Source organism: Ambystoma mexicanum, chromosome 7q (genome assembly GCF_040938575.1).
Source record: "Ambystoma mexicanum isolate Mex_15411 chromosome 7q, UKY_AmexF1_1, whole genome shotgun sequence".
In the NCBI taxonomy this organism is placed as follows: domain Eukaryota; kingdom Metazoa; phylum Chordata; class Amphibia; order Caudata; family Ambystomatidae; genus Ambystoma; species Ambystoma mexicanum.
The window spans coordinates 536346847-536373356 of NC_090941.1; the positions used below are offsets into that span (position 1 = coordinate 536346847).

General features: G+C 46.7%; 1 protein-coding gene across 1 annotated transcript in view; it reads right to left on the reverse strand.

Moving 5' to 3' along the window:
• Window positions 1-26510, reverse strand: part of GPALPP1 (GPALPP motifs containing 1) — a 336780-nt gene that overhangs the window by 57019 nt on the left and 253251 nt on the right. The window contains exon 7 of the mRNA XM_069640253.1: window positions 9589-9690. Within this exon, the coding sequence (XP_069496354.1) occupies window positions 9589-9690 (102 nt within the window). The remainder of the gene's footprint in view (window positions 1-9588; window positions 9691-26510) is intronic.

A 26510-nucleotide genomic window follows, 5' to 3' on the forward strand; every position in this document is an offset into this window, starting at 1 on the left:
AATCCAACGAGACAAAGTCTGTTTCGTCACAGCTTGTCCCAAACGCTTTCCAGCGTAACCAATTAAAAGTTGATCGTCCACTCTGACCTGGGACATGCGCGAAATATAAAAGCTCAACGCTCTCCGAGGATCAAGCCTATGGAGCCTCTCCTCTTCCTTACCAGGATGTGGAGGAGGATAGAACGCCGGAAGAACAAACTTCTGGCTCAAATGAAATTCCAAAACCACCTCCGGAAGAAAAGAAGGACGAACTCTAAGGACAACCCTGTCCTTGTGAAACACAGTGAAGGGTGGCTTAACTAAAAGTGCCTGTAACTCACTCACTCTGCGAGCGGAAGTAACCGCAACCAAAAACACAGTTTTCAGAGTTAACCTCAAAGGGCAAGAATGTAAAGGCTCAAACGGAGCACCCAAAAGAAACTTAACAAGGTTCAAATCCCAACCTGGCACCAGAAAAGGTGACGGAGGGAACACATTAGTGAGCCCTTTCAAAAACTGCGAAATTAAAGGAATCTTAAAATAGGAACACTCTTCAGACGAGCGCTTAAATATGGACAGCGCCGCCAGGTAACCTTTAATGGTCCCCACTTGCAAGCCCCTGTGGGCCAAAGAAAGCAAAAAAGACAGAACCATGGGAATGTCACATTCAAAAGGATCCACATTCTGAACTCTGCACCAGTCGCAGAACTTTCTCCAACGGCAACGGTACAGAGACTTAGTTGCTGGCCGAGAACAACCCCTCCATTACGTCTTCAGGGAGGTCCCAATCCTTATACCTCAACCTTTCGGATTCCAAGCGTGAAGATTGAGGGATCTGACCTCTGGATGGAGAACCTGACCCCCTCCCGTGAGAGCAGATCGGTAGGGAAGACGACGTGGAGGGCAGATGGACAAGTCTAGAAGGTCCGGGTACCACGTCCTCCGGGCCCACGCCGGAGCAATGAGGATCATCCGGGAACCGAACCTCCGTAACCTCTGCAGCACTTGCGGGATGACGGGGACTGGAGGAAACGCGTACAGCAGTGGGAATGACCACTCCACCACGAACGTGTCTCCTAAGGCTCCTTCTGGAGGAAATTCCTGCGAGCAAAACCTTTCGCACTTCCGGTTGACACTGGAGGCGAAGAGATCCACTTGAGGGGTCCCCCAAAGGGCAAAGATCTCCAGGAGAATCTCCTGAGCCAGTTCCCACTTGTGAGAGATCGAACTCTGTCTGCTCAGGGTGTCTGCCGTCTCGTTGTCGTCTCCGGCCAGATGAACAGTCGAGATCGAAACTTCCTGCTGGATGGCCCAGAATTCGAGCTGCATCGCCTCCCTGCATAGCGGAAGTGACCCTGCCCCCCCTTTTTGTTGAGGTAGTGCATGGCCACCGTGTTGTCCGTTAGAATCAGGACACTCTTTCCGCGCACAGTCGGCAGAAAAGCCACCAGGGCTAGCCTGACGGCCCTCAGCTCCAACAGATTGATATGGAGTCTGGACTCCGACGGAGACCAACGACCGCTGACTGTCAACTCTTTGGCATGAGCTCCCCATCCCGTGAGGGATGTGTCCGTCACGATCATCACCTCCGGCCAGAGCAGCCAAAATGGGGCTCACTTCATCAGATTGCCCTCGACGGCCCACCACAGAAGGTCCCGGGCCACCGAGGGCGGCACCTGAACAGGGTCCGACAGCCTGCCGGAGGACTGAGACCACTGGAGCTTGAGTGCCCATTGCAAAGATCTCATCCGCAGACAAGCCTCTGGCATCAGAAGACTGCAGGATGCCATGAGGCCGAGCAGTCTCAAGAACTCGGACGCTGGGAGATTCTGGCCAAACTGAAACTTGTGCACCATCTGCTGAATGTTAAGAGCCCTCACCTGAGGAGGAAAACACTGCCCCAGGGACGTGTCTAGCACTGCTCCGATGTACTGGAGCCGCTGCGTTGGTGTCAAATGGGACTTCTTTAAATTGAGGGAGAAGCCCAGCCTGTAAAGGGAGTGGCAGGTGACGGACAGATGATCCAGGACTTGCTCGGGAGAGCTCCCCCTGATCAACTAATCGTCCAGGTAGGGGTAGACGTGAATCCCCCCCTTTCTTGAGATGCGCTGCCGCCACCACCACCATGAGCTTGGTGAAAACTCTCGGGGCGGAGGTCGATCCGAACGGTAGGACCCGAAACTGAAAGTGCGAGTCGCCAACCGCGAACCTCAGGTACTTCTTGTGCTTGGGATGGATCGGCACATGGAAGCAAGCATCCTTGAAGTCGAGAGACACCAACCTGAACAGACACTGAAGTTGAAGGGCCTGGAGGACTTGAGAAAGAGTCACCATCTTGAACTTGTCCTTCCTAAGGAGTTTGTTCAAACCGCGCAAGTCCATGATGGGTCTCAATCCCCCGTCTTTCTTCGATATCAAAAAATAAGGGGATTACCATCCCTTGTTCCTCTCCGCTACAGGCACCAATTCTATGGCGCCTTTCTCCAGCAGGGCTTGAATTTCCTGCGCAAGGAGCGGATCCGGACTCTTCAAAGAGAGGCTCCCTGGTGGATTGTCGTGAGGCCTCTGCCGAAAAGGAAGACAGTAGCCGTAGGTTATGATCTCCAGAACCCACACATCCGAAGTAATGGCTTGCCACTCTACAAGATGCTGCGCCAGCCTTCCCCCAACTGGCGAACCATGGGACCTGGCCTCATGACTGAGTGGTAGCGGCTGCGGCGTTGCCTGCGGGCAAAGAGGCAACTGCCCGAGCGGCCTTGGCACCTTGAGTACCTTTGTTTCCACCTCTGGCCCTCTTACGATGGCCTCTTTGACTGCTAGCTCCCCTCGCTTTACTGAAGGACGAGTAATAGCAAAAGGAATAACCCCTCCATTGCTGTCCCCTAGGACGAAAAGGAGGAGGTTGGCGAACTGCAGCGCCCAATGACTTCGCTGCAGCTTTGGAGGTCTGCAACCTCTCAAGGCTCTCGTCAGCCTTGCTGCCAAAAAGGCGTTCACCGTCAAAAGGCATGTTGAGGAGCCGGGACTGCACATCAGGAACGAACCCAGACTTCCGCACCCACGCAAACCTGCGCATTACGGTGCTCGCCACCATGGACCGGCTGGCTCAATCCGCCAAGTCCAAACCCGACTGAACGGCCTCACACATAGCATCCTTGCCATCCTGAACCATAGCAAGGAAACCATCCCGTTCGTCCCCTTCGGGAATATGATCAGCCGCTAATGCAACACAGTTGCACAGAGTGTGTGTGAAACGAGACAAGGCACATATGGAGTTGGCCGCCTGAAGCGCCATACCCCCCCGAAGAAAACATGTTCTTCGCCCAGCCGTCAAAACGTTCGTCGTCCCTATCTGGAGGGATGGTAGGATACGACGCCTGCTTTGCCGGGGCCGTAGCCGCCTGCACCACCAAACTCTCCGGGTGGGGTGCCTAGACAAGTAGCAGGGGTCGCTACTGGCTGGATGGTATTTTCGCGACAAAGACTTGCCCACTGCCGGAAGACTCTCCGGAGCAGTCCAAGCCGCTGCCACCCTTCTCTGCAGAGCCATATGAAAAGGTAAAACCGGGTCAGTGGGTGGACCGAGATCAAGGATGTCCGTGAGATAATCCTGAACGAACTCCCCTAGGGGAGCTGACCAACCCAAGTACTCGGTAACCTGAGACATAAGGCGCCGATATGAAGAATCGCATGAGTGCCAGGCTCCGGCTGACATAACTCCACCTCCGGAGAGGTGTCCAGTCCACTGGCATCATGCAGCGACTGCCTCAGGTCATCAAACTGGTTATGGCCCGAGATAAGGTCATCTGGAACCGTAACCAGGCCGCCATCAGCGCCTTCATCACCCTCTGAAATGTACTCCAGGCAGGGAGAGGAAGACCTCTGTGGACCAAAGCAGTGCCGGACCTTAGCCATAGCCTTTCTAGGGGAAAACCCCGTGCCATGGGGCCCCTCCGACACCACCGCCTCCAAAGGCGCCGAAGACGCCGAACGAGTCGGCGCCGGCTTCGACAGAAAGGTCGGCGCCGGCAGAAAAGGCGTCCAGCGAATCGGCGTCGACAGCTGCAGCGCCGCCATCATCATCGGCGGCGGCGACACAGTCCTCGAAGCCGGAGCTCCGAGCGAAATCGTCGACGACCTCGGCACCACAGGTGTCGACGTCTTCTTTGAAGACGGCACAGGATCACACGGTCTCGAGCGCGTCGAGGACCGGGACCTGGCACGGGCATGGCGAGAACGGCTACCCTTGTCCAAGCAGGACCTCTCCCGCGAGCCGTGCCGACCAACCGAGCCCGAAGGCGTACGAGCGGTGTCTCTCGACCGGTGCCGACCGACCCCACTCGGAGGCGCGGACGGACCGGTGCCCTACGATTCAAGAATCGCTAGCATCTGCTTCCCGAAGGAAGCCCATTCTCCGGTGTCGCTTGCATGGAGGGATAAGCGACCCGCCGACGGGCGGAGTCCTCGGAAGAGGACGGGGAAGGCGACCTATGCCGGCGCTTCCGGGAATGCCTCGAAGAGGCGGAGGAGTAGCGAGACCGACTCCTGGAAGGAGACCCACCGGACTTCCGACGATGACGTGCAGAGTCGCCCCTCGAGTCATCCGTCGAAAGCCCCGCAGACCTCGACTTCCGGGGCTTAGACACCCGGCCTACCGACAGCTTCTTCTTGCGTTCCCGCAAGGCCTTTGCCGTGAGCGACTGGCAGTCGACACAGTCGTCCGTATCGTGCGCCTCCCCGAGGCACCAGAGGGGCAGGCGTTGTGCGAGTCCGTGACCGACATCTTGGACCCACAGTCCCCGCAGTTCTTGAAGCCCGGACACAGGGTTGAAGATGAGAAAGACATTGCCACGAGCAGGCCTTCACAACAAACCGAACAGGTTCAACGAACCGAGAATAGAAAACAGCAAACTCCAACGAGTCGAGGCGTACCAAAATTCACGAAGCGAACACGATCCCGGAAAAAACGGAACTGAGGCTATGGGCGTCGTGCGTCCTACTTATCACATAGGGTGACGTCGGCCGAGGTCCTCGGGGACGGTGCATCGACGTCATCGACGCAGGAGCCAAAGATTTTCCAAAGCAGCATAGCTGTGGACATTACCCGTCATAGATATGGAATAATGGCCCCCACACTATTACAACTCAAGGAGATGTGTGTTACCTTATGACATGCAATGCAAAAGAAATTGGCAAATGCCAACAGCTCAATTTAACCAAACAGCAAAATCAAACTGTGTTCGAGAAATGATTGTGTTCACGAGTTCCACGCATATGTACCAGCGTGAATAACACTATGTCTTGTAATCATACAGTGATAGCTGCCAGTCATCTGAATCATGTGAAACTTCCCACCGGATGGCTCTTTTCATGTGGTAACATCACATACACTTATATTCCAGCTAACATTTCCGGAGGTCCATGTGCCTTAACTCTATTAGGACCAATGATGTTCCCTTTACACCCAGCGATATCTCGAGGCAAAAGGTCAACTTTTGAGTCTGTGGGTGTATCCCCCGATTGTGATTCACATGTGTATTTGCTATCAGAAGCGGAGGTTCTAGCATTAACTAGCATTAACTAGCATTAACCCTTTCATTAGTGGGAGTTTGGGGTTTAGCTGCTGGCCGTTACAAATCTTTGATCAAATTAGCATGTTTAGTAGTCAAAGGACTCAATCATACTTCTCAAGCATTAGAAGAGCTACTCCTTGATAGCAAAGTTATTAGAAAAGCAACTTTGCAAAACAGGGCTGCTGTTGATTATCTATTGCTAAAGCATAATTTAGGTTGTAACGCAGTTGAAGGTATGTGTTGTTTCAATCTAAGTGACCATTCACGATCCATTGAAAGTCATATTCGAGGTTTGAGGGATCTAATTTCTCAAGTGTCCCAAGATCATACTGGGAATTGGTGGGATTGGTTATTTTCATGGATTCCTTATATTGGGTGCACACTGCGTTACGCTTTTGCTTGTATTTGCATTATATTAGCTATTATAATAGCTTGTTGTTGTTGTATTCAATGCATTCACAACTTGGTTTTAATATTTCGTCGGTTTCAGAGACCGGCTCAACTGCCACTGGGCTATGGAAGATAAATATCCAAGGGTGGAATTGTTATGCTTGAGCTAAAACATGGCGCTGGTGCGCAGTGTATTCTGGGGGCACTCAGCGCCATAATGGATATTTAATCCATGCCTCATTGAAAAGCTGTACTTACTTTGCTGAGAGCTGAATTTACTTTGCTGAAGAAAACATGCTTTCCAAACCTGGTATGCAGTCAAGGACATTCTGCTGGGAAAGCTGGTTTTGTTAGGTCTTGTTATGAGTTATGGGACTGTTTTGCGTGGCGTTTGTTCTTAGGAGAGGGAAGCGCTTTGCTCCTTGAGGTTACTGTCGGTTGACCCAGCTGGCAACCAACGGTTACCCATAAATGCGCAAGTGCATTGCCAGAAGGTTCGAGAAATTACCACCCCTTTTTGAGGAGTGCATATATGCTGAACCCCTCAACGGTCAGACGGGACAAGTACAAAGACCACAGTCGGAAGGGGGACGCCTTTGTCCGGCATACCTGTGGGCTGTTGTGCTCTCGGCCTGGCTGTTACCGGGGTCTTCCAGCCGCTTCTGGCGAGATGAGGGATTCAGTTACGCCCACGGTGATGTATTTTCTTTTGAATTCTTTGTGATTTATTTCTGTGTTATCACTTGTTGCTTCCAAGCCTTGAATAAATAGCTGTATAAGTGCTCATTATTTTCTAAGCGTGCGTGTGGTTGTAAGTCATTGCGTCGTCTACCTGCGTTCAAAGTATTGGCTCTGCAATTGCGCTGGTGATTAATGACTGTCCGTGTACTCTGGGCGAGCAATACACTCATCCACACTGTAATCCATTTGTGAGAGTAATGGCATTGATCCTGGTCTTCACCAAAGAAGTGAAAACAAGGCTCAAGTGAGAGCAACAAACCGGAAAACAAAGTGATCAGTTAGTGCCGCTGGACACGAGCTGATAACATTGCTAATACTTTGCAGGCAACGCTTCCACATACAACTACCCTTGTGGGTTCTGCAGGAGTCTGGCAAGAGGGTGGAGGCTGGAGCATGAGCCAGTGCGTAGATGAGTATGTATGGCTGCTGGGCAATCTGAAGCCAAAGACCATGTAGAGAGCACACTTGTGAACTACTGTTAAATCAAATTGGTAAAGCAATGGGAACAACTGAAACGAGACTCAAGGAAGCTTAACCAATAAAATTATTTATTGGAAAATTAGGACTACAGAAACATGGACAAAAGGCTCAAATAAGCCAGTGAAAAAGTGGCAGTTGATGGGAACCGGCAGATGAGGAACATGCAGGCTGACAGAAGAAGCCACAGAGCACAAAACTGAGAGCTGAGTGGGCCTAAGAGACATGAATGCGTCAGGAGCTATGCCATGGCCAAGGAAGTGGAGTGGCCTATGAGAGCTGAGGTGGTCATGGAAGCTGAATGTCCCTGATCTCTTGGAAGGCCAACAGAGCCAAGTGGCTGAACAGAGTGGAGTGGTCCAAGGGAATGGTTTAATCTGCTATTTCATTGAAAGTTTTTCTTTGCTTTTTTCCAAACTCATAACATTGACAGTCAATTTGAAATTTATACTAAGTATATAGTGTGTTGTTGGTCGGCCACAACATGCATAACATGCTCTGTTATGAAGTACGTACAAGTCTATGTAAGCTTGGATACAGCAGGTTACATCACTGAATGTCAGTAGCCCTCTTGCCCAGACTTACTGAACATATACCACGTGCATGCTGGGGATGGCTAAAACCTTACAAATGGGCAGTGAGGGTGGAGGCTAGCACCATACCTAGGAGAGACTGAAGTTAATTTGTTAGATTTCGGTTTGATGTATCAACAATGTGGAAAAATAAATAAATATGTGGGAATTGGATCCCGAAAAATGCAGGGTGCATTTTGCTGCAAAGGGTACATTGTACTGTATTCATTTATATTTGAGGTTTGGTGCTTTGAATTCTTGTCAACGCTCCAAAACCTAAGAGGGTGTGGTTTGCATTTCCTGATAAACATTTAAATACAATCTGTGTACAGTATCACATGGTCCAATTTCAGAACAAAATCAGGACAGCAGGCTATGGATTAACCTTGGTTCTATCACACAAATGCCATACATCATAGCGAAGGGCCCAACCAAACACACAAGCCTCAAAGATGCCACTGGAATAGGGATATTCAGATTCAACAAAGAGATTTGGGAGCAAATGCACCTTACCAAGAACACAATCTTTCAATAGACAGCAAAATCATCCAAGGATTGTGTCCTTATTCTGCATTTCATACATCCAAAATGAAAAACCAAAATGAGATGATCCTCGGTTCAGGAGTTCATAGTTTACTGTGTATGCTTAGTATATGCAATCATCCAAGATGTTGTCCACAGAACTGGAAACAAAACAATGTTACCGAAACTGCTATGCTAACTTAAATCATTGATGATTTGTAGTAATTGTGCATTTGATTAGATTTTGTACCATTTGATTTTTGATACACTATTTTCATTCCATTATCTCTGAATGTAAAAAATAAATCTTACTGTTCAATTGTCATGCCTAGTCTTGTGGCAAAGTCAGATAATAGGATCACCTGAGCAAACAAAATCAACGTTTCTGGGTTTATTGCATAGTTAAGGGAATAAACATCAACTTTATGGTTACTAAAAAAAAGGTCACAATATTAACTTTTTTTATTGTTGCCCAAATTTATGTATTTTGTAAAAGTGCAATACAATTTTAAAAATGCAGATCTTTGCAGTTAATGGAAATATTAATGAAATCAAAGCCAGACCAGTCTTCTGCAATGTAACTAAGGGGTGCACATACTAAATCTGAGCAACTATGTTCCTTTGCAAAAACAGTACTGTGAGATAAGCACTAGCCCTTTTCATGAAGATGGATTGACTTGTTTTTAAATTCTTAATTATGGTAAAACACAGGCAAGCTATTCCTGTTTGTGCACAGCTTTACTTTTTGCATATTTCAGCATCAATTTCCACAGTCGCCTGCATCCGCACGATATTGCCCCAGTAAATAATATTCAGATTGAACAACTTGTATTCATTATGCAAAAAAATGTAGGATGAGCAATAAATTATACAGAGTGGAAATGCACCTAGTTCGTGCAGAGCATTTGCCTTGCTAGGCTCAAATGTGCTACCATGGAGAACTGAAGCTGCAGAAAAAACATTCCTTAAACGAATGCAGTGAAGTAGAGACCTAATGTCAGGGCTCCAGACATGACTTTAAAGTGAGAGTATTTGATTTGCTATTTTTTGAGGTTGGGAATAAAATGACTAATATAGGAAGCACTGCTCTGTTGGTACCACTGAACTGAACACATCCTTGGAGCTATGTTGGTCCATGCAAAGAGGGAAACATTATAAGTGTACATTGTTTCCTTTTCTTTGGAGGATTTGTATTTGCAATTTAATTTGTTGGGTATATTTGCGTTTTTTCCAGGGATAAAAAGTTGCTAGTACACCATTTCTGTGCAATGCTGTCTAGTACCATAAAGACCAGTAGGTGGAGTTCCAAAGACAATCTTGTTTGTCTTACTTACATTGTATGAGGATACCTGCACAGCCAGTTTCTGGTCTCTTTGCGAAAGTGGCACTTCCTCCTCAGCTTTAGGGGTGGTGGAGGCCTTTCCTTCTTGTTTTTCCTTAAAAAGAAATACCAAAGTTACATGTAAAGGAATTAAAGACAAAAGCTGAACTGAACTTGATGAGGTCATGCTTTACAATTCATCAATGGCTTACAGTACAGGCGTATGCCTGCGTATCGGCAGGCCAGAGAAAACTGTCCATGAAAGCAAACCTTTTCAAAATGTGAACCCACAAAATACTAACACAATGCTGAGCCAAAAGAAACATACATTTTACACTCTTAAATAGTAAGAAAGGTTATGCCCTAGAGTCTTACTGGTAATTACCATCACGCATCATCCAACCTAGACCTCCTCTCCACAGTCCTTACATTTTTCAACACCAGTGTGACAAATGACTGCTGCCCTGTGCAGAAGTACTGGGATGAGAAATGACAAACGCCTACTCAGCCCCACAATTATACTAAACCAACAGTGATCCCAATCCTAAAGGTGAACAAGGCACAACCTGAACGATAAATCCCCTTTGCCTCTTTTGGTAACGTGGGCCTCGGGTAGGCTATGCTATTCAGAAAGGGATGTGAGCTGATAACAGTAGCAACCCAAACAGCTTTAGTTCTAAGAAGCCAAAATAAAAAAGGTCCAACCAAAATTCTCCAAATATAGGACTTTCAATCAAACTAAGAATACGCACAATTTATTAAAACACTACCTGGCTCCTGTTTGAGGGATGACAAAAGCAGTTTACACTTAAAAACACTGAATACATACAAACACAAATATTCACATTACAAAATCAAAAATTTCAAAGTTAGAACGTCAATTACATATCCTCGTAATACAGTTAGTTTATCAAGGTTAGTACTGTCTCACGAATCACTGCCGGATTCCATTATACATGTCTTACCTCTATTTTCACGCATTTTAGGTAGTACCTGCTCCCAAATATGATAAGCTGTTGCTGTAATCACAAGAGATTCGGCCAAAGATTGTAGAACAAAATTGGTCCGACTGTATGCTGGTCTCACTGTCACAATTCACTGAATCCTTTCCAATAAAAACTGCAAAGTTCCATGCAACTTGTCAAGATGTGTCTTGAAGTTTCTATGTGACAGGTGCACAGACGTCGGGTGCGCGATTTGCATGCAATTTCAGCCCACAGACTTGTATATTCAAATACAGGTAGTATGTTTGTCGTAAGTATACAACAAAGCACCAAAGCTTAGGACATCAGAGGTAGGGTCTTGGTACTCCAGCTAAGTGTGCCTGTGTCATGTTTTCAGCATATCCTTTTTTTGTTGGCTGTGGCTTCTATATTCAGCACTCCGTCTCATTTGAATGCCTTTACCTTGTGTGATTTATAAAAGGCACCAATATCTTCTACAGTGGGGATTTCAAGTTCTAACAGTTTCAAAAGCGCCAATGACGTGTTAGCCAAATCCCCAAGGACCAAGTTATTAGGTTTACTCTTCATGTGTTTCGTCATGAGATTAATCAGCGTTTCCCTTTTGTCTTTTTTATTTATTGTTTATGGTTACATACAAACCTTTACACCAAACAATCATTACATTACAGCATCAAAAGAAAACACAGGGCCCCGTACAATCATTAAAAAGGCAGAGAAAAGGAAAACGGTTGCTTGGATCAATGACAACAAAGAGTCAAGGTATTTCTCACAAATATATGCCTATAAAATGTAAAAATCTTAAAGTATCTAAAATCAAGGTCACATGATCCTCGCTAAAAATCATTGCCCAGATTCTATCAGGGGAGAGATCAATAAAATCACTTTTTTTTTTTTTCAAAAATACATTTCTTGGATTCTTCAACTGATCCCATCCTGTTAATGAATGTCTCAGGGATCAAATTTCAAGTCTACAGAAGCAACAGACCTTCGTGGTTAAACACTCTCGGTTTCAAAGTGGCAAAACGTCCCTTGTGCCCCACAGGTTTAAGCAAAACCTCAAAAACTCTGACCGGTTTCACGCACATGGAAAAGGAGGACCTTCCAAGCTCCAAGGTCAAATTAATAACTCCCAAAGTGTTTGTAGTTCTGGCACTCTATTCTTTTACACCAATCCTAGTTCCAGATCTTTAGTTTTACAGAGGAAGGGATTATTTAGCAAGGCTTCCCATGATGAACCCGCTTCCTCCAGCCACCCAAAACATTTAGTTCTCCATTCAGCCAAAAATGTGGGTCGGGGAGCTTTTACTGCCATATACCAAAGGCTTAACAACGAATCTTGTGGGCCAAGGAATATTTTCCTCGAAGCAGCAAAGTCTTCCATTTGACAATAGCCTTTAGGGGAAGTAGCCCCAACTCATAGTGCAAAATCTGAATCGGGGTGGAGCTAGGGACTCCTAGGACCTTCTTCCAGAAAACTCCCTCCAATTTATTCCAATGTTTATTATCCCCGAAACACTTCCCCTCTACTCCAAAAGTGAGGGTCGGCACCACCTTTTGCTTATAGAAGATTAAAAGCGGTAGACACGAGTACGTACCATACCTTCTACGTATAATCAAAGCTTGGTAAGCCGCAGTTTCCGTCTTAGTTCTTAGGCTCCTTCTATAGGCCTGGTCCCCCCAGGTAGCCGTTATAAGGACACCAAGGTACCTGTGTTCAGACATCACAATTAATGGCGAGCCACCAATTTTCCACTGTCTCCTAGATAATCTTTTCTTTACACCTGGAGTGAAATTCATAATATTTGATTTCTGAACATTAAAGGCATGGTCTAGTAAAAATTTGTATTGTCCCTACGGGTCGGCCATGTTTTTTTAAGCCCAAGTGGCTCAATTTTAGAAAACTTTCCTATGGACCTTACCCGAGTTTTCGTCCATTAAACGCACGCGAAAACAGGTACCAGGGAGCCGCCATTTTGTGATAATCCTATCACTTGCCGCATCGCCCTGGCTGACCTGCTTCTGCGGCACTAAATCAATTCCCCCGCCCCTGAGCCTGTCATCAGCAGACTCATACCGCCCATTTCCCAACGCCAAAGCACGTCTTGTGTCAACATTCGCTGCACTTCAGCTAATGACGTGTCGCCATGGAAATGGCAGGACGCCTCTTTCCTCAAGAAGTATAAACAGACCGTTTCACAACACACAGCAGCAGATTTTCGATTCCATTCCTCTCTCTGTGTTACTTAGAGTATTTTGTGACTCGTTTCTGTGCTCTAGTTAGCTACCTTCGCCGCTTGTAGCCCGTGTGAACACCTGTACCATCTCGGTAAATTATTTTACTTTGTTTACCACACAATGGCTACACTAATGCCCTACATGTACGAGCCCGAGTATACCGAGGAGGAACTACTGGAAAGGGAAGCACGCGAAAACGATGGGGATTCGGACGGCAGTTGGCAGGACGAATCAACAGATGAAGAGCCTGGGCCTAGTCGCATGGACGGCGTCTCCACCTGGTGCACATGCAATCGGTGCGAGCTAATGCCAACCGAGGAGGAGAACTGCTGCTGCCGAGAAAACTCGCCTGGCCTACATTTCAGAAGGCGGGCCACCACCGGCATGCATCACCGAGCTACCAGACTTCAGGGCAGCCTGCCTCACACGGGCCGTGTTGAGAATAATGATGGTGCTTATGCACGAACTTCGCGCAACTGTTCGTCCTCGTAATCAGAGTAACGAGTAAGTATACTCTGCTTGTCATGCCACTCCTATTTCATGTTCTTCTACTATATCCAAAATTACATCTACATATCATTGTAACGCATGTAAGACGTTCAATAGTGTGCATTGTCTAGATAGCATTTGTCCGTGCAGAATGCCATTATTTACAAGAATTGTCATTGACAACAAACGTTTATTAAACTTATCTTGGTCATTTAAAAACAGTTTGTTTCATTCCTTTTCACAGGTGGTACAGGCTGGTGGCCTATCGTTCCTTTACATGGTGGCTCCACGGGAGGCTTGGACACCGCGTTCGAAGAGTGATACCCGCCTGTGCCGTTCGTGCCATTAGAGAAACGTTCCCGAGTGACAGCGGTCAGTACAGGGGATTTTCTCTCACTGTGCTGCAACCTGACCTGTATAATCTTTAAAGTCTTGTATTTTTGTGTCATGAAAATAAGATACAAAATAAAACACCACATATATTTTAACAACGGTTGTTTCGATTTTTTAAATGAATCAAGTGTGTCTCCATTCAAGGATGGACGTCGGACATCTGTGCTCCGAATGGGTGAAGGTCTGGTTGCTGTGAAGCAGGGTGGTCACTAACTATCTAAGCTAACATAACATATTCTCGATAATGCATGCACTAAATAACACTTGTTCAAAGTCTTTCAGTAGGTTATGTCTCTATAAAAGTCACACATATATCTATACTAACAATTACCATTGGATTACACAGGCCTTAGGGTCTTGACCACTATAATACACCGGTTGAAGTGTGTGTCACGATGTCCGCTCCCGGGGAGCCGGCTCAGGCCCTGCGTCCCCGAAAGCGGACATCAAGTCCCCGGGGAAGGTCCCAGCAACCCCTTATAGGGGCCCTTTGGACAGCATCCTGGCGCCTATGGCGCCAGGCTCATTATGAAAGTGTTTGGGTGCACTTACCTGATGCAGACCATGCTGCAGAACCCCGGCCTCCTTGAGGCCTGAAAGGAACTACTTTACCTGTGGGACTCATTTACCACCCGGGCGTGGTCGGGGAAGGATACATACCTGATTGGAGGAAGGACACATTCTAGGAACTTCTTCCAAGGCTATTTAAACCACACCCGATCAGCCACACGTGCTTCGCGTTGTTCTGCATCTAGCAGCTGGACGCTCACTGTGTCTGCTCCTGCATCTTGACTTCTGCCACACCTGCCAGCATCCTGAATCACCTGCAAAGGAAGGGAACAAGAGAACAGAAGAAGGAAAAGGCCTCACCTGCTAAATCTGCATCCCAGAGACATTTCGCCGACAATCCTGAAAAGGAAGACATTTATTTTTAAAAGCACATCGCATCAATCGCTGCAGCGCCGCATTCTACTCACCTTTACTGGGCGCCTCCATGTTCTGCAGCGACCATCCGGATTCGCAGTCGCGCCCCCGCGCCTAGGGAGAAAAAGACAAGAACAAAGGTGAGAGAAAGAAGGGAAAAGGGAAGCTAAAACTCCATGTCAAGACTTACCTGTTGGGTCATTCCCTTTTCATTTCGGGTCCGCGCCGCATCCAGGCATTTTCGGACCCCGGCCCCTAAGGGGAAAAAGACATCAGCGTTAATGAGTGAATGAAAAGACATTACCAAAACACTCTTTAAAGACTTACCTGATTTCCACAAGGATTTCACCGCTCACCTCGGGTCGGTGCCTGTTCAAGGCATTCCGTACCCCGGCCCCTATGAGGAAAAAGACACTAGCATTAGAACATTAATGCATGGACACAAGGGGAACCACTTATAGAAAACTTACCTGGAAGCCAAGCAAGTTTGGTTCTCACCCATCCGAAAATCCAGTGACGTAACTGGATACCAACGCGCCCCTGCATCAGAAGCAGGATGGAGAGCTCGTCCTTCCAGACCCTAAGGTGAGACGCTACGGGGAAGCACAGAAGGGTTTTGAGGAGGGTGAGAGGGGTAAGTGGGAGGCCGATTGTATTACCCCGCAGACAGTTAACCCCATATTCTCACCTACAGAAGGATACTTCTGCGAGTCAGACAAGCCAGATCTGGGGCCCGGTCCAGTCCGTCTTCCGAACCCTGCGCATCACCTTAGACGACGACACAGCAGCGCGAACCAGGCCAGCGCCCCCGTGGGAGTCAGGTGAGCGTTCCAGTGTGGGTCTGTGCTCACAAGAATCTCCGGTATGTGGCATTTGTTATTGATAAGCAACGATATACTATCAAAGGCGGTTCGCGCCAGTGGATGAGCGCTGGCATGGGGGGGTGTCAGGGGCGCGAAAGGCCAAGGTGCCAAACTGCATGTACACTTCAAAAGGTATCCCATGCCAAGGGGCCATTGCTCACATGGCCTCCTCAGACCCCGTGTCTCCAGCCAGGCCTCCCCTTGAAGCATGCCGCCCCCCTGCAATCCACATAAGTGTGTCTCCATTCAGCAGTCTTCCTGTGCCTTATCTGCACGCCCCAGGCCCATCCATCCCACCCCCTCTATCAAAGGCGGTTCGCACCCGGGGATGAGCGCTGGCATGGGGAGCTGTCACAGGCGCGAAAGGCCAAGGTGCCAAACTGCATGTACACTTCAAAAGGTATCCCACGCCAAGGGGCCATCACTCACATGGCCTCCTCAGACCCCGTGTCTCCAGCCAGGCCTCCCCTTCAAGCAGGCCGCCCCCCTAAAACCACGACACACATACGTCATTCATTCACAAACACACCCCTGTTTCTAATACTTTATAAACCACTTGATATGTCTCATGAGAACATCTTTGTGCTTTGCAAGTCAACTCCTGAACGTGCTACCTGGCAACCATTGAGATCTACGCTAATCTGCTTGTCGTCGTGCTATCCGTGAACTTCTGTGACCGATCAGTGTGCTACCTGTGGCCACCCACCTATTCTCCTGCAACATACTGCTCTGCTTGCTGAATCCAACTGTTTGTTGGTCAAGGTAAGGCCATGTATCCTGGTCATATTTCGCAGATTTTTAAATTTCTATCTATTTGCGAGTAGAGTACACAATAGTGCTATGTTCATTGGTCTCATTGCTATTGACTTGAGTTTCCATTGCTATGCTATCAATAGATTTATTTATTTTCATCTGTCTATTGTCATCGAATTGCATCCTTCGGGGGTCCAGTCTATAATGTAAGCATTTTTCCTTCTCGTGCAAGACAGAACATCCAAGGGACGAGTCACATGTTCAGATTTTAGTCACATCATTTATACATTTCTGCAACTTATGCAAATACTAAGTCGCACATAATGAACAGGTATAGTTCTTGCGACCAAAACAAACCTTGCATTGATCATTGTATGATTCATTTACTTTTGTATCAAATCTTTTTTCTTGAAGATTGTATAATAATGTCTATATTTACTTTTCAGATTTATCAACAATGCCTGCCTGTTCGATTAGCGGTTGCCCTTCGAAGACCCATGCAAAATCTGAAGGCACTACAATGCATGTATTCCCGAAAACTGTTGATCGAATAAGAGAATGGGTCAGACATTGCGGATATCCACTGGATGAGCTGGAAAGTAGAGTCCAACAAGTCTTACAGGACAAGAGGGGTGATCGATACCGCATCTGCAGCCGGCACTTTTCCTTGGGCATGTACACAACATCTTGGGTAACAAAGAAGAATAAACGGCGAACGACAGGGAAATTGCTCGAAAACGCTATTCCCACTCTATTCGTCCACATTCCGCCACCGGTGAGTCAAGTGTCCGGATTTAGCTTTAGGCCTTGCGGTAGTGTGTAGGTAGCCGAATGGATTAATTGATATTGTAGGTGTTCTATCCCTTGTAATAATTTCGATATTGATATGAGTGTATAGTTTTTTGAGTAATGACATTTATCAATATATTCTTTTTCGATTTCATAACCCACAAATGCAATGTATATATACGGGAACAGGGAACTGTGCTGTATTGAGCATTTTTCAAGTATTCTGTCGCCTTACATGGCTATTTTTAATATTGGCATTTCATTATCAATCATTAATTTACCTTTACAACTTCTTGACTATCCCTTGAATCTGAAGCAAGAACATTCTACATCCTTGACGTGGTCGCAGTTATCAACCACTTCTAGCGTGTATCAGGTAATCTTACTAGGCTAATCCGCTACATACTTGTTTTATGCATGTCAAGTAATAGTTTTATTCTATCGTGTAATTATTTTACCGAATGTTTGGTTAGTGCTTTCCAATTGATCTACACCTTAGTTATCGTCCACTGGTGTTTGTTTTCAGTTATAATTAGTGTTATCCATTCTAATGCAAGTAGTGTCTTTCAGGGAGATACTGAAGCGTCCGCCACATCTACAACATTTCTAGATGTTCTTCACCAGCAGGAGGTATGGATACTGACAGCTCCATCGAGCGTCATCATCAGAGCTGGAATTCTTGTCGTTTGATTGTTCTACACAATGTTTCATTCGTGGTTAGCCGTTGATATATACCTGTGCTGTCGACCCCAGGTGTGTGTTATGTTTTCACTATTGTAATCCTCACTAATGCAAGTACTATGTTTCAGGCAGTTGATGGAGCGTCAACCCCTGCACTTGATGCAGAGCCTGACATTCAAGTAATTCCAGGGGAAGTGGAAGCGGGACCATGCGTATACGAATCGGCGCAACAGCTTTCGGAAGTGCGCACTACATTTGCAACATCCATAGATAAACTTCAGCAGCAAGAGGTATGGACACGGACAGCTCCATCATGCGTGATCATATAACGTGATTCAATTTGCTATACTTTCTTCCCTATTAGCGCAAGTGCTGTGTTTCAGGGAGACGACGAAGCTTCCACTACAATCACAACATCCAATTTAGATGATGCAGATGTAAATAAATCGGAGAAATAAGTCGATGAAATGTGATCAAATTTAGATTTTCCTTGATTCTTTTAGACAATGCATCATTTGTGGTTATCTCTTTATATGTACCTGTGCGTTCGACCCCAAGTGTGTGTTATGTTTCCAATATTGAAAACCATAATAATGCAAGTATTGTGTTTCAGGGAGACGACGGAGCTTCCACTACAATCACAACATCCCATTTAGATGATGCAGATGTAAAGGAATCAGAGAAATAAGTCGATGAAATCTGCATACTTATATTTTCCTTGATTGTTTTAGACAATGCATAATTTGTGGTTATCTCTTTATATGTACCTGTGCCGTCGACCCCAAGTGTGTGTTATGTTTCCAATATTGAAAACCATACTAATGCAAGTACTGTGTTTCAGGGAGATGCGGATGCCTCCTCTCCAATACAACCATTCATGGCAGTCCATGCAGAGCCAGAGGTATGCATACTGACAGCTCCATAGAAATAGATCATCACTGGTCGAAAACTTGTTGTTTGATTGTTGCACACAAGGTTTAAATTGTGTTTGGCTATTGAGATGTACCCGTGTGTTCGTCCTCACGTGTGTTTTATGCTAACAATATTTTGATACATAGTAATGAAAGTACTATGTTTCAGGGAGATGATGGAGCCTCATTCCGTGCCGTATATGCGGATACAGAAAATATAGTCGTTGCAGCGCAAGAGGAAGGGAGGACATGCGGAAACGAATCGGAGCTACAGCGTGCAGATGTTGAAGGTCGAGTCAAAAAAGTTGCAAAGAAAAAAACCCAAAAAAAGGTTAGTTACAAACAGTTCATAATTTAAAAAAAATGTTTGTGCTGGGGACTATTTTATGTTTTTTTCCAGTCAATTGGACTACACTTTATCTTGTGTTTAAACTGAACATCCCTTTTCCAATCTCTCCTCCAGTTACCCATGGGTGTCAGAACTATACATACACAGACAGTGAAGCGAATGAGAGATGTTGCTTGTCAGACCATGTACACTATGGAGGAACTATTAATTGAGGCGAGGCGTGTTCAGGCTCGAGATGCTCATGTCCAATGGCCAGAACATGAATTAACTGTGTTTGGAGACTACAGCAAAGTTGCATTGGACCATAGCTACAGTGCGACCGCACCACCACAAGAAGATGTTATTGAATGTATTGAAGATAGCTCTGAAGTAGTTGCAGATCAATTCACACAATCTACACCCGCCAAAAATTTGCCACCCAAAAACCTGTCGACATTGTTGTGTTCTCCCATCAATGTTGAAGTAATAGATGTCGAAATGACAGAGAATGAACCAGCCGCAGCATCCATAGACGCATCAGAACTTGATATCAGCGATATTACTTTCCAATGTGTTGAAATCTCCACAACGTCACAGGCCGAAACAACGTTGACGCAGGAAGACAGTCTAATGAAAGAGAGCAAATACATTGTATTCAACAGTTGTTTGATGGAAATTATAAGTATGCTGAAATGTGTGCATTCCATTAGAGGGAAAGTATGTGGGAAGCCATTGATTAATGTGACTCGTCAAATAAAAGGCACTAACGTCAAAATAAATGCCGCCTGTAGATTAAATCATAGGTTCTCATGGTCTGCACAACCGATGCTGGGGAAACTGCCAGCAGGCAATCTACTGTGTGCAGCTGCATCACTTTTTAGTGGCTCCAGTTTTAGAAAGCTCAAGGCTTTCTTTCAGTTTGTGGGACTCCATTTCATTTCTAAAGCGCTGTACCACATATACCAACGTGATTGTCTGTTTCCGGCCATTAGTGATGCTTGGAAAATTGAACAATTGTCTCTTGCAAGTACATTCGAAGGCAAACGATTCAGGCTAGCCGGCGATGGACAGTGCGACAGCCCTGGATTTTCTGCCAAGTACTGCACCTACCACTTTCAGGACATGGATAGTAAGAAAATTTTGAGTTCGGTGGTCGTGCAGGTAACACAATTTACATCGTCAGTGGCCATGGAGAAGCTAGGATTTATAAAATCAGTGGAATATCTACAATCAAGGGGAATGCACATCAACCTCATAGCCACGGACAGACACGTTTCAATTGCCAAGACAATGAGAGAGCAGTTCCCACATATTAATTATCAATTTGACATATGGCATCTTGCTAAATCAATCAGTAAGAAAATCTTGGCTGCAGGAAAAAAAAAAGGTTTTGAAAGTATTTTGTAGTGGTCCCATTCTATCACCAACCATCTTTGGTGGAGCTCAAAAACTTGTGAAGGGTCAGTGGAAATACTACTTGAAAAATGGCAGTCACTGATGCACCACTGTACCAACGTTCACCGCTGGACAGCAAATCAACATTTCCATCAATGTGAACATGGCCCTTTGTCCCCAGAGGAGGCACAGAAGAAGAAGTGGTTGATTCCATCTTCGCCGACACACAAAGCGATTGAGAAGATTGTTTTCGACAAAACTCTATGAAGAGATTTGAGAGGACTGACAGAATTCTGTCACACAGGAGATTTGGAGGTGTTCCACAATATGTGCCTAAAGTACAGGCCAAAGCGCTTGCATTTTAGCTTTCGGGGCATGAAACATCGCACTCTACTAGCGGTCTTGGCCCATAACAGAAATGTCGGACGTGAACAATCTAGGACTAGGGGTAAAGTAAGGATGCCTCGCTACACTAAGGTGTTTTCAAAACGAAGTAAGCAATGGGTGATCAAACCAGTCTATGATGAAATGCAGTTCGACTTTGTGAAAGGCCTTATTGTTGCTGTGTAAGAGAAGCACAGATATGGAATTTTGGACGTTTCTGTGCAGAGCAGTGATCCATTGCCACCGAACATTGCGACTGTGCCATGCCCACCCGAAGCACAGCTGGTTGTGAAGTACAAATCCCGGTTTAAATAATTGCAATACGATTGTATTTTTGTAAATAAATGTTATTGTACAGTGTACCTGTAACCCTAACCCCTACCTTCACCATCATGGGTGGCGAACAAGCTGGGTGTCATCTTAGAATTCTCTATATTCACCTCATATATGTGTATGTATATATTTTTCTCATGTCTCATCTCATGTAAATGTAAATGCTGCGCACTGTTGCGCACTGTTAACGGAGGGGAGGCTTGCATATTGCAAATAATAAAACAAACAAACAATAAATCTCACTTTTAACTCAACTCCTGTGGTACTTTATACTTTCCCTGACCTTCCGCCAAAAATTAAATGTCTCAATTTTGGCTGCAAAGCTCGCAGACAACGGGGACAAAACTGGGACACTTAGAACGCGCCAAGCGGGCCGTGGCATTTGGCAAAGAAGCCAGTTCGCATTTGCACATTGAGGCGCACTACATAGAGGGATTCTAAACTTCAAGTTCTCACAGATGCCTATACTACGTGATGTTGCAAATAAAGAATGCGAAGGACAGCGGCTTTGATTTTCAGCTCGCGCCCAGATGAGGCCCACAAGTCGCACTGGAAGTATAAGGGTCTATTGTTTTTTGACCTTGAGACAGGGACCATGCCGAAAGAACTACATTTGAAGGGGGTGCGCAATAACGTAAGAGACGATAAGGCAGAAAATTCAGAAACTAGACCGAGTTTCATTTTAGTTCAGTATACGAAAAATCGTTGTCAAGAGCACGGTCCGTTTTACAGACTGCATTACAAAGAGACACAATGGAAATTTCAAATATAATGTAAGTAAATCTTTACACGCTTTTATACCGGAATGAAGATTTAATGAATGGATGCATGAATAAATGAATGAATGAAGAGCTAGGAAAAGCAAGGAAAACGTGTTCGTAGTGGGAACATGGGCATGCAGGTCCACTGGTCTCACCGATCTCGGTCCTTGGCCCAGCCACTTTTCCCTGCAGTGCCTACTTGCACTACGGGACTGTCTCTGTATCCTTCAGCCCCTTCTCCCGGCATTTACCTTGCTCTTGCCACCAGCTGGCCCTATTATTTAATTTGTATTCAACTAACCATGTACAGCACTTTTACCCCCTCTACCCCCTTCCCATGCGCGATCAGAAAGACACCTGGCCTAGTAGGATCGTTGTCTGTCTGCCCTTGTTCCCCACCTGCCTCGTCGCGCCTTGAAACACTTGAGTATAGGCGCGTTACAAATGCCATATCATATATCATATCATTCCTCACGCATGTAGACTGTAGTTTATCATTGTGTGTTGGCCTCGATTTATTTTGTTACTTTTCGCATTGATTTTAGAGCCGAACATACTCCATTGAACTATCCTTGCAAGCAAATAGTTTCTGATCGGCTGTAATAAATAAAATGAGTAATATTAATGAAGATCGGCTGGCGAGACTAATTATAATTTTTTTGTTTTCATAACAGGTATATTTGCTCCCCTTCTGCTACTGCCATCGGTTTGAGACACCAGCAGATGGCTTTTACAGTAGACACCTGCAGCTTCGTGTGAATAACTGGAGCACACTGACAATTTTATGGGACGATCGCCAAGGGCCCACATGCCCTTACGCTGTACTAGTGGCTAGAAGCAACATATCAACCTTTACGATGGACTAGTGCCTAGTTGATGGAACAGCCTTGCGGTTCACCGTGCTTCCAAAGTGCTTCTTTTAATGAAAAGCAACACCCTGTGTACCGTTGCGGATACAGATAAAAGAAAATAAATGGCTTTCGGAGTTCATATGGCAATTGCTGAATATTCTCTAAACATTTAATGTCAAATAAATGTACTTTACCAAATGTACCGTGTTGCTGTTTGATTTTAAAGTACAGTTTCATATTCCGAATTGTGGCGCGCTGTGTTGTGAGATGGTCTGTGTTGGTTTCCGGGTTCTGTGTGGAGTCGCGTAGAAGACGACTGGGCGCGTTTGCCTACGCAGCACAGTAACGTCACGGAGAGGCGGGGAATATGAATGTTTGGATAATGTCAGGCTCAGGGGCTGGGGAATTGATTTAGTGCCGCAGAAGCAGGTCAGCCAGGGCGATGCGGCAAGTGATAGGATTATCACAAAATGGCAGCTCCCTGGTGCCTGTTTTCGCATGCGTTTAATGGACGAAAACTCGGGTAAGGTCCATAGGAAAGTTTTCTAAAATCGAGCCACTTAGGCTTAAAAAAACATGGCCGACCCGTAGGGACAAAATAAAAAATTACTAGACCATGTCTTTAACTGTCAGTTATTTTGGCAATAGTCCTCCAATGAACTCAACTGCCTCTGGAGGCCAATCAGAGTCAGGTCTATAAGGAATGGATCATCCGCATAGAACAGCCACTGAACATGGGTGGGACCCAACTTGGCGGAAAGCTCCTCACTTTCCTCAACTTAATACCAATATCTTTTACAAACAGATCATATAATACTGGGGCCAATATACAGCCCTGCTTTAGTCATCTGTTCATTTTAATCTGCCTGGTTAAGTCCCCCAGATGATTTTCTCCGAGTACAGGTGCTTTAAAATGTCCAACAAATACGCCGGGCTACCTCATCCCTCCATTTTACCCCATAGCATGGGGCGGTCAATTGCGTCAAATGCCTGTCTGAAGTCAATAAGAGCGAGGAAGACTGGGTGGCCAGATTGTAATGCCATTTCTTTAATTGTGGCTAAGGGCGCTAGGTTTGAGGCAGTGCCCATACCAGCTCTAAATCCTAATAGAAATGTGTCTTTTTGCCACTTCAGCAAGTCTCTTAAAAACAATCTTGCAAATGCCTTCCCCATAACATCCAGTAAAGCTATGGGCCAATAGTTTAATGGATTGGATCTATGCCCTTTTTTAAAAATTGGGACAAGAACTGATTTTCCTCCAAGAGTTAGGGATTTGTTTGACTCTCAAGGTATATAAAAACACTGTATTCATTAGGGATTCCAAGATGGCCGCCGTTACCACACCACTGTGAGGAGCATGCGCTCACCCGGCGTTCCCCAAAAAGGCGCACTAAGAGGCGAGAAACCCCCCTACTCCAGGGCAGGAAAGCTGGGGGAAATCCTTGAGTAAGGTCCGCTACCCCCGATGGCCAGCAGCGGCCTGAGATAAGGGCGGAATCAGGTGGAGAACAGACCGAGAAGTGTCAGTGGGCCAGCGGGAGGGGCGAGGAGGCCCAGCGCCAGCGGTACGCGAGGAGAGACCTGACCAACGCAGACATATAATCGGAAGATCCGGGAGGGGCCGATTTAACAAAGACCCCCCCCGAGCAGACCAGGGGAATAGGTCAACAAAGGAGCCCTGACGGACAGTTGGTGGTGCCCGGCCCCAGCCGGTGGAGAGACCTAGGGCACAAGCACGCTGACATTCTAGGCCCCACAGGCGGGCTAGGACGAGCAGCCACACCTAAGCAGTGGACAACCCCAAGCACCCAGGAAGCACAAGTAAGAAAGGGAACAGGTTGCCCTGGGAGGCAGAGTACCCAACGATGGAACAGTGAACACAGGTGCAAGGAGACCCAGCATGCAGAGTCCGACAGGGGGGAAGGGTACCTTGCCCCGATCACTATCTTAATCAGCATCGCCTGACCCACCACACTGCAACCTCGGCTCCCCATAAACCACCATCACACTGTACCGGGAGGGCTGGTGAGCGGAGCTATAGCTCGTGGGGGGAAACCTATGAAACACAGCCCGAGGGGGAGCTGGTTCTAAGGGCTACGAGGCTTGGATCCTGACGGTGGGCGGACTTGGGTCGCAAACGTGGTGAAACATTACGGACCCCCCCCAGCCTGAGCACCCAGGTGGGCGAGCCGTCACCCTGGAACCAGGTAGTCCTAAGCACCAGCCAAAAGAGGACACAAGCGAGGAGGGGGTGCAAGCTCCAGCCAGAAGGTACGGGTGCCCGAGTACCAAGGGGGAAAACCCCAAACAAACAACAAGCAGTGTAAAACTCATTGGTGGACTGGATCTCCGCTTCAGCAGGGCAAAACCCCAGTGCGGGCAGACAATGACTGCGAAAGCAAACACAAAGCTAACATCGGACCCCACAAAGGTATTTAAAAACACACTGTAGACACTCTGACAACCTGGTGTACAGCGACTCCCCATCACCTCCCACAGGGAGCTTAAAGTAGATTGAGAAAACAGGGCATCATCACAGAGGCCCCTGTTTGCAACCCGTCACAAGGGCAGACGGTCCGAATATCACTAGTACACCAGCAAACCTCATAAGCTTGGAAGGCAGAAGCATGAAGCATGCACCCTGGGCACTGCGCAAGAAAAGCCGAGATCAGATATAGATGGACCTTCCCATTCAGGATGGTCTTCACGTGGGAGGGCAACCAACACCGCATCACAAAGTTGGAGGAAGGGCTCAAGATCCTGAACATTGAGGGAGAAGGGGACTAGACACACAGAGGGTGAACAAGAAGGCTGGTCCACGAAAGGCTTCAAGAAAAGCCCTGGGAATGGAGGAGAGTAGAAGAGTCCAGGCCTAAAACAAAAACCCCTGCGGGGTCCCGAGGGACAAAGGCCTAAGCTCCCAGCTAGAAAGATCTAAAAAATTAATTAGAAAATAAAACAAATATAAAGACAGGCCCAAAGCGGGGTGACCCAGCGAGAGGATAAACACTTAGCTTGGGGGGTCTCCCAGATAGAGGGGGATTGCACGGGTCAGTCAGGGGGATGGTTACAGTACTTGGAATCGGGGGGAGGGCTTGGGAGCAGTTCCACTCACACTTTTGTTCTTCGGGAGTTGAATAGAACTCAGCTCCCATGGCAGCGTACATGGGTGGGGGAAAGCTGAGCCGAGCTTAGCCAGGAATGGGGGTGGACCGGGAGGGGGGGGGGGAACCAAGAGGGATGGTGATCGCTGCAGGGTAGGAGCATACAAGGCAAAAAAGGTAGTAAGAAGGGGCTCCATCTACTCTCACTGAATGTCAAAGGGTTGAACATACCATCAAAAAGGCAGAAGCTAGAGAGTCTCCTGCAAGAAGTAAAACATGATACAGTGACCCTCCAGGAGAGCCACATTTGTTTGAGAGATGAGGACAAACTTAAGATAAGGGGCTAGCCCCATGTGCTGCAGGCGAACGATAAGGGTATAGTACGAGGAGTCTTCATAGCGTTCAGCGATCTAACTGACCCAAGAATAGAAGGGACAAAGGCAGGCAAGGAAGGTAGAGATCTTTGTCCAGCTAAAATGGAGGGGGGGGGGGCAAATTGCTCACAATAGCCATGGTGTATGCCCCCAAAACAGGACAGGATGAGTTCTTTCGAGGGGCAATGGCAAAGCTTCTCCAATATTTGGTGGGACAGTGTATATCAACTGGGGATTTCAACATCGAATGTCACCCAAACGAGGACAGAAGCATGGGAAGTACCCCGACATCCAAACGTTCGTCCCAGAACCTGGCTAACCCTGGTCGATGCCCAGCATGAATCGCAGGGGGGCGCCAAGGGGTATACGTTTTTCTCTCATGTGCACCGAACCTTCTCAAAA